The sequence below is a fragment of the Bactrocera latifrons genome, unplaced genomic scaffold (genome assembly GCF_001853355.1).
Source record: "Bactrocera latifrons isolate USDA-ARS-PBARC rearing strain unplaced genomic scaffold, ASM185335v1 scaffold_14, whole genome shotgun sequence".
Lineage (NCBI taxonomy): Eukaryota > Metazoa > Arthropoda > Insecta > Diptera > Tephritidae > Bactrocera > Bactrocera latifrons.
In genome coordinates, this window is record NW_017534852.1 from 1,634,383 (window position 1) to 1,648,408 (window position 14,026).

At 36.0% G+C, this 14,026-nt stretch overlaps 1 protein-coding gene across 5 annotated transcripts in view; it reads left to right on the plus strand.

The window, feature by feature from the left end:
• The window catches only part of LOC108965450, a 31,894-nt gene that overhangs the window by 11,481 nt on the left and 6,387 nt on the right, over positions 1 to 14,026 (plus strand). For 4 of the 5 annotated variants that reach the window (XM_018927877.1, XM_018927878.1, XM_018927875.1 and 1 more), the window contains 6 exons: positions 5,818 to 6,314; positions 9,531 to 9,633; positions 10,717 to 10,855; positions 10,949 to 11,264; positions 11,346 to 11,855; positions 12,700 to 12,912. In XM_018927877.1, the coding sequence (XP_018783422.1) occupies positions 6,150 to 6,314; positions 9,531 to 9,633; positions 10,717 to 10,855; positions 10,949 to 11,264; positions 11,346 to 11,855; positions 12,700 to 12,912 (1,446 nt within the window). In that variant the 5' untranslated portion in view covers positions 5,818 to 6,149. Of the gene's footprint in view, positions 1 to 5,817; positions 6,315 to 9,530; positions 9,634 to 10,716; positions 10,856 to 10,917; positions 11,265 to 11,345; positions 11,856 to 12,699; positions 12,913 to 14,026 lie in introns of all 5 variants that reach the window. The other variant, XM_018927880.1, reaches the window with a different exon arrangement.

The following is a 14,026-nucleotide window of genomic DNA, read 5'->3' on the forward strand; positions in this document are numbered from 1 at the left end:
ATACTCAGAGGTGAGCAGATTACTACGGCAGGTACCTGCTTATTAGTCACTTACTGCTTAGAACTTCTAAGCTTTACACTAATTTCAATACTTGTTATTTCGTTAATGRTCTTAAGCGGATTTGGACATATTAATTTGTATCTGTGAGTATACAGGAACGGCTATTTATTCATATGTATATCCGCATAAAATTGCATCAACATGCATATGATATATAAAAAAAATATGGTGACTAAATTTTAATTTTAGAATTGAATTTCGATAAAATGAATAATATTGATTTTCTACGAATAGTATTTTATACTTGCATACACATGTACCTAGTATATAACCGGAAATTATGCAAGACGCAATTGAAATGAATGACTCTGGCTAGAAATGTGTATGACTCTTTAAAAATCTATTTTCTTAAATAATTGGACCAAAAATTAAAAACCATTAAAATATCTCTTACATCTTAGGTCATTTACAATACCGGTAYAAATTTAGAAGGCAAACAGGAAGGAATTTTTAATCTAGAGCTGCCTGTTGGCGCCATCTATGTACATATATATCGACTGGTGTGTTGGAATCTGTTATCTCTATCGATTCTCCAGTAAGAATTTCATGGCATTTCATTGATTGAAAGTGAAGTTATTGCGTTTTAAGTGTCAGYATGTTTGTGTTATCGGTGCGAAAATGAGCTTCGAACAAAGAGCCAACATTAAATTTTGTTTTAAAATTRGTAAAACTTTTACTGAACCGTTTCATTTGATGAAATAAGTTTATGGCGATGATTGCCTATCTCTTAGCAGAGTGTACGARTGGTTTCAACGTTTTCAAARCGGTCGTGAGGACATAAATGACGATCAACATGYGGGCCAATCAAAATCCGTTATCACCSGAAATTCCATCGAAACTGTGAGTGGATTCATCAAAAATCAGCCGAAWTCATCATTGAAATTCATGGAAATGGAATTGAAACATCGATTTATCGCRTTTTGGCCGAACATTTGGGCTYACGAAAGGTGTGTGCACGGTTTGTTCTGACGACCAATAATTGCTCAGAATCCARCATCCAAAGGACATCATTAAACTGRTTATTTGACCAAAAATCATATTTTAACCATTAACCATTCCCCGTATTTACCTGATATGGCATCGTGCGTTTTTTTCCCTTTTGCGGAAAAATGCATTTACCCATGAAAGGACATGTTTTGGGACCATGTTAAAAGTGGTATTGAAGCAGAAGGAGACTATTTTGAATAAAATAAATTGATTTTACCGAAAAAACAATTTGTTCTGTTTCTTTAAAACCCTCTTTACTTTGGAACGCACCTTGTAGTACTATTATTGGGGAAAGTGCTGTCAAGTACAACAATTTGCATGCATTTAATTAAAAAAACATTAATTACGGCTAAACCGTTGCTTTAACACTTTTCTATGGAGCATTTCTTATAACAATTATACTAGTATGTGTGTACAAAAKAAATCTGAAAAAGTTACGGGAAAACGGCTTGCACCTATCGAAAAACGTTCCTTCTAGCCACGCTGTTTGTTGTTAACAACCTTCAACTCGAATTAAGGTAAGGATTTTTATGAAAATCTTTGTCTTGATCGGTCAGTTTTATAACAATATGATTATAACGTTGCTTTGTGCAACAATTTGCCCAATTTTATGAAGATCTTGCTAAATAAACAAGTTTTCTATGCAAAAACTTGATTTTGATCTATCAGTATGAATGCATTGAGCATTTACTATATACTTGTATTTTTTAGGTTTCCGTCGTTTCCTTCTGTGTGTTATCAACTTTTTGGCAAACTTAATGCACCTTGTTCAGGCTATTAAATACTTGAAAACATTAAGATAAAAGTTTTCCTCTCTTCCATAAAGTGTATTCACTCCTGGTGGATAGTAAAATGCCGAATTTCGTGAAGATAWTTTGTCAAATAAAAAAGTCTTCCATACCAGGACTAGAATTGTTCGATCAATCATTCCCATATATCACATGTTTAAGCTCCAATTAATTATTTCACTTATCAGTGTATACCAACAAGACTAAATACTATTAAAATCGGACCACATCTGTTCAAACCGTCAAAAAATTATATATACCGACAATGAGGATTATTSTGTCTATGGCTGACTTTTTATTGAAATATCGCTCAATCCAGTAAATTTTTGAAATTCAGAGAAACTTTTTTCCAATCATAATATGCTCTTGTGTCAACTTYATCTAGCCTCTATAGGTACACATGTTTAAAATAGAAAAATTCGAACTTCCGGTTCCTTTTATTCAGTAGGTGTAAAATCCAGTSAATACTTCATTTGGTAGACTTTGAGCAAAAAAACACATTATTTGGTAAATTTTGAACAAAATCGCGTCATATCTATTTGAGAAATCCTCTCCAAAATTTAAAAGAAAAATGAGTTTTGSGGTAGAAGCTTTTAAATACGAAGCACGGCATTGACTTGGCTTGATGAGAGGATCTTCCGAACTCGAATCAATTTGAATTTTTGGGAGAATATTTTAAGCATATTGTACTATTTTATACTGTGCAACCAACTAGGTGTGCATAAAACTTATTATTCAAAACAGAAGAACTCATCATAATTTTCAAAATTGTTTTTATTGGATAGTCTAAAATTTTGATTTTTTTCTACTATATGGTAGAGGTTATACCTGTCTCTTATACACATCTAGATGTGTATAAGAGACAGATGCGAGAAGATTCCAATCACATCTTTTGGAAACCGAAAATAATAGAAATATTTTATTAATCACTAGCAGATCACTGCATTTGCCATCCTACTTGTGGGGAAAGGACCTCATACAGACGTTGAGATGTGAACTTTTAATATTATTTGTATTCAATTCCGCACACGACGGCTTTGTAGAGAGCCTCCTCGGCTAGTGCTCTGCGCTGCACTTTATTTCATGACATTGACTCCCCTCCCTTGGCCCAATGACGCATGCATCGCATATTAGTTGCAGCGTAGTCAAGCGGGTCGTCGCTAACCATGCGATTTTTTTCTAATCTTTCATTTTAAAACTCGTGATATCTTTCGAATCAAATAGTTAAAAATGTTATATAAAGGTATTGAATCAGTATTGAATATGAAGTAATTTATTTTGAGTATTAATACTACGGTAGAAATGAAGATCTTTTAGAGAGCCGCATTTTTTTAAATTAAAGAACACTTAATGTGACGAAATCATAACAGTTAGGCAGAGTGTGGTCTGCTCAATCCACAAAAAGGGAAACCCCACAATCTGCACCAACTACAGTGGGATAAGTCTCCTCACCATCGCGTATGTATAAGGTTCTATCGAGCGTATTGTGTGAAAGATTAAAGCCCACCATCAAAAAACTGATTTTACCTTATCAGTGTAGCTTTAGACCTGGAAAATTAACAACTGTCCGGAAATTCATCTTGCGTCAAATCTTGGAAAAGACGCGTGAAAAAAGGTTCGACACACATCACCTGTTTGTCGATTTCAAAACTGCTTTCGACAGCACGAAAAGGAGGTGCCTTTAGCCACGATGTATAAATTTGGTATCCCCGCAAAACTAATATGGTTGTGTAAACTGACGTTGAGCAACACCAAAAGCTCCGTCAGGATCGGGATACTAAACGAAGTTTCAGACAAGGCGACTCCCTATCGTGCGACTTCTTCAATTTACTCATGAATAAAACAATTCGAGCTGCAGAACTTAATCGAGCATTTACAATCTTTTATAAGAGTGTACAGCTGCTGGCTTATGCCGATGATATTGATATCATCGGCCTCAACACCCGCGCCGTTAATTCTGCTTTCTCCAGACTAGAACAATACGAAATATCTCCTGTCATCCACTTGGCTTTCATGTCACTTTTGACAGCCATAACTTTGAGGTTATACATAATTCCGTCTATTTAGGAACCAGTATAAACACCACCAACAATGTCAGCCTGGAAGTCCAACGCATAATAACTCTTGCCAACAGGTGCTACTTCGCACTGAGTAGGCAATTGAGAAGTAAAGTAATCTCTCCAAGGCCCTTGGAGTGTTGTTTCCGGATAGGGATCGCATTGCCTCGCTAGCGCCAGGTAGTCTACTGGACTTCATTAATGRTCTAGGCGAGTCAATGTGAGTAAGGAGAGGCCAAAATAGACCAAAGGTCGCAGTAGATTCCTGGTGCACTGTTAGAAGAATTATATTATCAGGGGTGTTGTGTAATCTGATAGTTGCCGAAATCAGAATTGGAAGCGATCAAAAAAAGCAGTAGGTGTCATGAATTCCGATATTATTGGTTTGATATTCGAAACAGAATTTGTATCGGTTTTGGGTGTCACCGAAACCAATTTTGTTGTTTGGGTACGAATTCTTTGATATTCTGCCTTAGGGAAGCAATTACCCGATGCATCTTGCGGGTGCATTTGTCGGACGCCGGGTAGTATGCAGGACGCAATTTCTATGGGAAACAAAAAATTTAAAAATATTCAAATTTATTAAAAACGTATGTTCAAGTTAAACTAAGAAAATTTCAAAAGGAGCCTAAAAATCTAAAATTTCTAAAAATTTTAAAAAGTGGTGTTTGACTAAAAAGATGTTACTTTATGTTTTTTAAAGATATGTTCAAATTTAAGTTTTCTAGTATATTTCAGTATAGAAGATAATTTAATGTCAAAGATAATAAATTTTGCCCCAATTTCATATGAGGTTTAGTTTTTTTTTTATCCTGCCCGCCAATTAAGAAAAATCGTAAAACTGAAAAACCGAGAAATCGCGCGTCAAAGTTTTCGCTTTCTACCCAAGCGCTCATCTATGTATCTGCTAGACGCTCGGTCACTATTTCCCTTCTAGCTTCGACAATACTTCAAGTTCCCATCTATAACTTTGGTGTAATATTCTTAGATAATTTTTAAAGAAATTTAAGCAAAAAAGAATTCAATTTTTTAAAACTTCTAAAGCAGGCTCCCCCCTTAAAGAAGATTTACAAAATGTAAACAACGTAATTTAACACCCAAATGCGTCTTTATTCATTCGATAAACGTTATCTCTTAAAATCTTCCTTTAATGCGGAACTTATTAAAAACTTTAATATAATATTCCAATTGTATTCCAAATGTATTCATTTCACATTCACAGCTGATTCGATATTTGGTTTTGCGTATGTTCGAAAAGACGAAAATCCAATCAGATTCTGTGATACCATTTAAAATCAGGATTGGTTTGCAATTCTGACAGCTAAGCAATTCTGTCTTAGATTCCACAACACCCCTGTATATGTTCTGCAAAGTCGTAATACTTTTTTGTTCAATAATCAGTAGTATTCGCAGCGCACATTATTGGCTTTTTAGTAAGAACCCCTAAATTTTTTATATTAATAATATAGTCAGTACTTACCGGAGAGACTATAGCTTGCCAACGGTGAAATAATTTTTCAAWTCCCTTCAGTAGTTTCGAAATTACTACTGTCAGGATTTTCGAACATCTGGTAGRTGAGGTATCTTAAAAAGTCCCAGGGAACATTTTTAATAAGTGGCATGTTAATAATATGTGGTATTGGCAATCGGGTTGATACTACCACAACTACTATATACTACATATAATGATTAATGGTTTTTCTAACAAACTTTATAGTTAGTCAGTGAATGAATTAGAATAATATAAGTATATAAAATTGCTTAGATTCCGAYTCTCTGATTAAAGTTTTATTCTTTAAGGTATTTCTCTGGCTTTGAATCTTGCAAGTTGCAAGAGTATAAAATGTTCGGATGCACTTAATCTTAGACCTTTCTTACTTCTTATAAATATGCACTTATTAATTTTAATGTCCTTTTTTTTACAGACGAACTAAGGAGAATTCTTCATATACTTGCGCCGCTTAAAGCCATTAGGCATTCACCAATATACTATGTATATAACAGCATAAATATATTCAAATTGTATTTAGATTTGTAATGCAAATTACTTTGTGATATTTAAAAACAAAAAACACTCATTTTAATTGAACTGAAGCTTCAACATTAAAAAGTTATATTTTGAAAATTGTGTTGAAACAATCAAAAAACCAAAGATTTTTATAATTTCACAAAAAAGTGTTGTAAGTTGTAAACAATTAGAAAACTAAACGATATTAGACACGTCATCAAAGTTGCCAATCACAAATAAAACATTGAAATGGCTGAACAAGTGGAACAATCACAACAAGCGGCACAGCAACTCAACAATCAACATAATGACGCGCGTAAAATACGCAAATCACCGGAATTTCAACCGATGCCCAATCTCACACCTGGCGCCATACTCAGAGAACGMAGTTTTGTGCGCACCTCCAATCAACAGGTAGGCAAATGCAATTAATTTCATATAATTTGATTTTGAATGGAAAGCACATTGTCGAGCTATTATGAATACATGATACAAATGTTTACATACACATGTGCATATGTTTATACATATATTTGAGTTTGTTTTACTTTCGAAATTTTTGTGATTTAAGTTTTTCGGCAACATTTATTTAGAGAATAATAGTCCTACTGTCGTTAGCGCAGAATTGACCGAATGTAAACATAAAGCATGATGTGTGTGAATCTTCATTACGTTTAGTTTCTTTCTCTGAGTACTAATTCTGTAGGATGGCTAGAAGTACCATCAATCGATCTAGTTAGACTGTATTCTTGCTATTCACCTTTAGACCTCATATAGGCCATTTTTTAGACAAAAAACTTTGAAGCCTCAAAACTTAGAGTAGAGTATGGGTAAGTGAAGCATCCGTGGTCTTATATTGCTATAGTAAGGAAGTTAACTGAAATTGAAGTAGTTCTTTCTATAAAATATGATGTAGCTGTAAGACGAGCGGCTCTATTCCTGATAGGACGTTAGTTGAAGTATCTAGTGTTGTGTGCAACAGTCTTTATGTTGACTAAAGTAATGATGGCCAGTGGTGGAGAGTGAACCAATGATTTTTCACTAAAAATTGTATTTTGGGTAGACAATGTGCAAATTCCGTGTTTTTGAGGGGTAAGAAAATCATTTTATTTAATACTTACTTACTATGTACAAATGTTATAATGTTACCTAAAATATTTGAAGATGATATGATCTCAGAATGATTTTCATGACGTCTTAAGGGAATAAGTCGAATAAAGCTATATTGTAAAACCCTATTCTATTATTAATAAATTTCAAACGACAGCAAACAAAATCGACGATAACAAAACTTTTAGCGATTTAATTTCAAGCATAAGTATTAATATCAAATTAATCACCAAAATTAAATATAAAGATGTTTTAGAAAGATTTTTTCAGATATATTTAAGAAATGTTGCCAACTAAAAAATGTTTTCCGAAAAAGTGCGAAATTTTTAAATTTTTTTAACGGTTATTTATGGAAAAGATGTAAAATARTATTATTCAAAATATTGTCTGTATGAATGATATATTTTTCAATCTTTCTGGTCATTTGAGGATTTCATTCCAAAAGCACTTCGCAGTGCTGTTCTGTTGTGAATCGTATTCCAGTGTGGACGTCCGATACTATCTATTAGCTATAAGATCAGCAAAACTTCCAAAACGCTGTTTTTCAAATAGCTTTTAACCGTTTTTTCAACATCAAGCCGAGCGTTGTTACGATGACAAATTATTACCTCGTCTAGTTGTAAATTTGGGAACGTTTGAAGAGCTGTTTCCGATAGCGTTTACCATTAAGGTTTCAGCCGATTTTAGAAGTTCATAATTTCTTCTGATCCCATTAARTACAGAGCACGTCATGAGCATGCGGCTTTGCCGTTGATTTTGCTGATAGAACAAGTTCCACATATAATTTGTTGCGTTTATGTTTGCTTTTGAATGTATCCAGCAAACAATTTTTGGAACGTACGCTCAGGTATGTAAAGTATTTTCATCATAGACTTCCACTGAAGTACGATGACTTTGCATTTTATTCATATTAATGTAATGATGAAGAACCTCCCGCGAAAACATTTTCTCTGGAATAAAGTTCGACATATTTGAGTTAAAAAATTTGCTGTTGTTGCTTCAAATGGATGGCATATGTATACTAAAAAAGACGCACAAGGACAGTAGCTCTCCAACACAGGCTCAGAATATTGGAACTATGAAATAATAATCAAGTTATTCTACTGTCCTTTGGAACTACTGCAAATCCTATTTATTGTATTCGACACAGTCTTGCTATATTTTGCTGGTTTCCACGTTCTATCACCACGTTTAATCTTATTTTGCCAATATACAACTACCTGATTAATCTGCTAACTTTAAGTCTCCAGACTCACTTAYTGGAATGCAACAGCCCTTATGTCAAAAGCATTTTTATTTGAAAAGTTATCTTCACGAAATTTGGCAAAAATTATTAGCCAATTTATTTTTCAAAATTTATGTCGTGCCCSTGAAAGTAATGCCCCATGGCCCCAAKACACTTGTGCCAACGTTTTCTACAATCCTCRAAAGAGTTTTTAAAGTCAATTTCCCGAATAKCCGTTTAATGTCCTCAATTGGTTTCCTCGGAGTGGTAATTTGAGTTTGCTGAATTGCTGAAAGTTACACGGACCCAATTAAGGTGGTTAGGGCACGATATTGGTTGAAAATTTKGGGAAAAAAGTCACGAAKATTCARTGCAGTATGCAACGGTGTATCATCGTCGTGCAAAAATCAAGAGTTGGCGGCATAATACTCAAATAGTATKCCTTGTTGACAGTTCGGCCGGTCGGAAGGAATTCGGAGTGCACCACATCTCGATAATCGAAGAAAACCTTTATTTTTGACCTGCTTTGACGTATWTTTTCGCATTCAGCGCACGAAATTTGATTCCCAKACAAAATTTAATGGAACTTAATTGTTGAAGAATTTCACTCATCGAAAAAATTACCAAATGCTCTTTATGTACTTCAGAAAGACAAGCTAATACTAAAGACTGTGTCATTTGAACGAATGGATTTATGCGCGAAACTCAAATTAAAAAGTCTTATTATTTTTTACTCACAGTAGTATTATAGCATATAACTGTCATAAAACTGATCGGTTAAGCTCAAGCATTAGTAGGGAAAACTTTTTTTATGTCGAAGAATCTTCAGGATATTTGGCAGAGATTGTTAACCAAAGAATCGCYACAATCTGCGATCATATCGGACCACTATACCTTATAGCTGCCATTTYAACTGACCGATCAAATGCAGCAGTTAGAGTATTATAGCTTTTTCGGACATAAGTAGTTTCATCGAAACCACAAAATGGTTTGAGAGAGAAAGTGAARCGTAATAGCAGATACAGGAGGTTCTACGAACAGTGTTTCAAAATGGCACATCAAGTGCTAATTGAGCCCGTTAGGGCTGCACTCCTACCTACCTACCTGCTATTATAGCTTTGGKGCAGCCGCAGTTAACGTTTTTTCTTGTTATATATTATTATAACATATTTATATTAAAATTTTAAATTATGTACCATTAAGTTTAGAGATCTAATGAAAGTTTTCGTTTTTTAAATATAATAAAATGTGGTACAAAGAATATTCAAATGATTTACCCTTAACTTCCTTTACAGAATATYAACAAAAGGCGCAGTCTCGCTTTCAATGTACAAACTGGTGCAAATCAACACGGGCAAATGCGTGGAAAACCTGCTATAGACATCTATAGACCACCGAGTAAGTGTGAAGCTCTTAATATGTTTGACAAGCTTATACTAAATTTGTTATTWAGAAATAACTAGTTATAATAATAATGCCCATAAAAATTACGTTCAGTMCTTTAGAGCTAAAGAAGTCGAAAAATGAAAATCTCATCATATATGTCTTCCCTTATACAAGCTTCTTTTTTTTAGTGCTTTGTAAGGCTGTATAATTTTAGAAAATAGCTATTATATATTTTAGAGGTTGGCAAACGTGTTTAATCGCATAGCAGAAATATTCCTTTCTTTTTAATTGGATAAATTAAATTTTAGATCACCCGTTTCTTCATACTCAAACCGAGACGTCAAAATTTACCTAAAACATTAAGCTTACAGGTAATGGTAAGAGTCTCCATACACATTTTTTATAGTATGTAATCTAATTTGCRGCAATTTTGATTTATATTAAGAAATAATTTTGAGTGCTTGGAAAATTTGTGCAATGATAAGTTGAGAAAGGTACCATTGCTTGATGCCACATGGAATCTGTGGGTTCAGACGTTAAGAAACGGTACATTATAATAMATTGATTGTTGGTTAGCTAAATTTTTCTTCCAGAGTTTCGTTTGATCTACCCAATATATCGTTAGATATGATATYACTATAAATTTGAAAAATCGAAGACCCCCAAAACGGACTTTTTATTTATTATGTTTTGTATATGAGGACCTTGCGCTATAGCTTTTTAGACTCACCCAACATTAATGTACAACTCTAATGCTTTCTTCTTATGCCTGGCATTTTCGTTTTAAAAAGCTTCGCTAACTTAAATAGTGTCTACTCCAAACGGCTTCGAATGCTTCAGCTGTTACATTGCATGTGCTCCACTTTTCGAAATTCACTTCAAAATGAAATTGCCGACACTTTCTTAATCGAAGCATTTTTTCCTTTCTATATTTTTCCGAAATTTCACACCATTTGCATACCGCATTCCACCCATCTACGAAAACCTACTATCTGTGTTTATCATATTCGATTGTATAATTTACCACAATTGTCGAATGCAAATCGAAATATGTTTGTGGCAAAAAAATCTGATCTAAACGCATGAAATACCCAGATGTTCGCAATGATGGCGGCTCTTCACCAGCAACCTTAAACAGGTTAAACATTAATGCGCAGGAGTTCCAAATGGGTAGTACGAATACCGCGCGCACCACACCTCCACGTGGAGATGCAAATAGGGCTGGAGATAGTCGGTAAATACTGCCTGTCGCAAGGCTTTGCTAATAGAATTTCGCTTTCGATTTTCCATTCACAGAACTTAACTTCAACCTACAACATTCTTCCAGTTCATCGGCGGTCATTTATCCAACGGCGACTTCACCTCAAGGTTTAGTACCACAATCGAAATCATCGGTAGCACTGCATCAGCAAATGCAATATATGGCAGCCACAAATGCGATGGCCAATCGTCGACAGGCRGGGCTCTCCCTAGGCAGTATGCCGATGACAACGAACCCGATCGGCAACAAAATGCATCATGTCGGCGCTCATCGRCCCATTTTGGTTACACATTCACATCCRTTGGCCGTTAATAGGTTTTCGGGTGGTGTGTCACAACAAATACCACTAATTAACTCACCATCCAGTGGCAATATATTACACGTATGTACAAGTATAATACGCTTTATCAATTACTTATTCCTARTATTATTATGAATTAAATTACTTTTCTCACATTTACAGCAAACAGCGAATACGAATCGTGTGAAATTCGCCAATGAACCACACAAACATCACAGCCATAAGAATGGACAAAATCATCTTAGTCACGACTATCAGCAGCAGCAACAACAATTGAATGCCATGTCACAATATGCCGCCGCCAATGGCATAAGCGATTCATATATAAATGTAAGCCCGCTACAGCGTTCGAAATCTTTGTCTTCTGCGGATGCATTGACACGCGGCATTGCTGGCCTTGGGTTGGCTTTGGGCAACGAGGTGACCGACATCGGTCAATTCAGCCCGGACATACAGGCTTTGATCGACACAGCTTTGGACGATCCGAATAAATTGAATTCGCGCGCGCTTATGGAACTGACGTCACACTTCATTAAACGTGCCGTTGAGGGTCGCCGCTATGCTCTGCCTATCTCACGTCTCTGTCTAAATATTATAGCCAAGGAGCAGAAAGAGACTTTCTTGGAAGCTCTATTGAATACGTGCCGACAGTGGTATCAGGAGCGTGAAAAGGTAAATATACTTTACATTTAGTTTGATCGTAGCTACTAAATTGGTGCGTCAAAGAATAGTAAAAAATAAGTAAGTAAGAGCTAAGTTAGGGTATAACCGAACATTTCATGTTAGTTTTATGGGGCCTAAGGCGAATTTTTACCCGATTTTATTCCTTATAAGTACAAACATGCACTGTTCTAAGAAAGCCACGCTCCCTCAATGTCATTAAGATAACTCATATATTGGCCAATGTTTTTGGTATAAAGTGACCCGGAAGTTGGTAAATATTTTTGTTACGTATATCAATACTTCCTGATCTCATTTAACCCATTTGGAGCACACAGTCATACAGCTATCAGGAAAAAATTATGAATCTAACACATTGACCTATATTCTAGGTGAAAAGTCAACTAAAGGTACACGGGTCCACATATTCGGTACCTAAGGACTTGAACAGTTTTTGTTAGACTTGAACAATTGGAGTTTCTGATAGCTCTTTGGCCCTTTATCAATTGAGGTGCTAGCCTGGTCTTTGMCAATCTTGACTATAATGCAGACTTCCCTCTGGTACCGCCTTTTCCTCACCTAATTTGGGGATTGCTTTCTCTTCTTGCGTTGTCCCTCTCCTGCTCTATACGTAGAGGATTCCGTATTTATACTACGAATCCTTCGGCTGATACATCCGGGTGCATTCTTAAACGTCTCCTAATTGGAGGCAAGGTGGGTGTCTTCGGGGATCTCCGTTAGGGTGTCTGGAGTCCTATATGTCGTTTTATACTTACTTTTACTTAAGCCCCTTCGCCAAGGGAAAGCCACCAACGCTAAAACGGTTTTTAACACCAATATATTTTTTCTCTTTCAGTTACTATACTCCATACAAGGCATGAAATCACCATCCCGTCTACGCTTTACCGCTTTCATGGCTTTCCTTACCGAAATGTTCTGTCAGCTTAAGCGTCGTCAATTACAACTACGTACTCAACGTGAAGGTGCACCACCGCCACTGGTTTTACTAACGTTACTATCCAAATGCTGCGAAGACTGTGTAAAGCCACCAGTGCGTTCGCTGTCCGAGGTGAGTACACTTTATAATATGGAAATTGGGTTAAGAGTCAAGTAAAAAGAAAGTTAAAGGCTAAAACCTGAAACAWTTTCAATACGGTAAAGAAACATTTACACAATACACTTTCTGAAGCTACTCGCCTCCTTTCGATACGTTAATTTAGGACTTTACGTCTTCATATTTTGCGAAGTTCAGTATTGAAGCATTTTTTAAACTTACTATTATGAAAGACATCTAGAGGCTATTATTATCAATCCTAAATGTGTGTAGTTTTATATAAAGATTGAATAACTAAACTTTCAGTCGATCTTTAGTTGTTCAGGATATCAACGCTTTCTCCAAGTTTAATAGAGGCTTGATATTTAGTTTTGATATTTCATTCAGCCCCCTGATCTGCAAAGCGTTTAGATACCTAACCCGAAATCCAGTAAAGGAATGCCTACTTCCCTGCACTTTCTCCATCTGTCATCGATAGTAGTGGTGACTAGACCGACAACGGTCTTTTTGAGACCGTGTGAGTAGAAAACTTGTGTGTTTCCCTTCTACTCCATTGACATGATCTTGGCGATCCTCTTAAGGCATTCCATTTCACCCTGCTACGTTAGCACTTACAGAATTTTCATTGTGTATCGTTCTTAGTGACTTGCGTATTTCCTGAACTGGTATSGTAGCCAAGCGGTTGGCACTTTCAACAATCGTACCAGCTATTTTGCTACCCAGGACACTGTTGTTGTTGTTTTAACGGTTATCAGTCCCCGTWGGGATGGTGATAGCTATCTGTGTTGTCGTCGATGTCATCTAACGGGAGGCCCAGGAAACATGCTGTTTCGACGGGGTCGGACCAGAGGGAAAAGGGTGTTGATTGGTGGGGTTGGTTGGGCATGCAAAGAGGTGGTCAGTGTCATGCGGAGACTCGTTGCATGTAGGACATACGTTGGGTATATCTGGGTCTATTCTGGATAGGTAGGAGTTTAACCTGCTACAATATCCAGAACGAAGTTGCGCAAGGGTCACTCGCGTTTCTCRCGGCAACTCGAGCTCTTCGTCTGCTATGGGTGGTGATTTGACTCCAAGTACGCCATTCACGGGGAGGGAGTCGGTGAAGGTGTTGATGGCTCCACTGTGA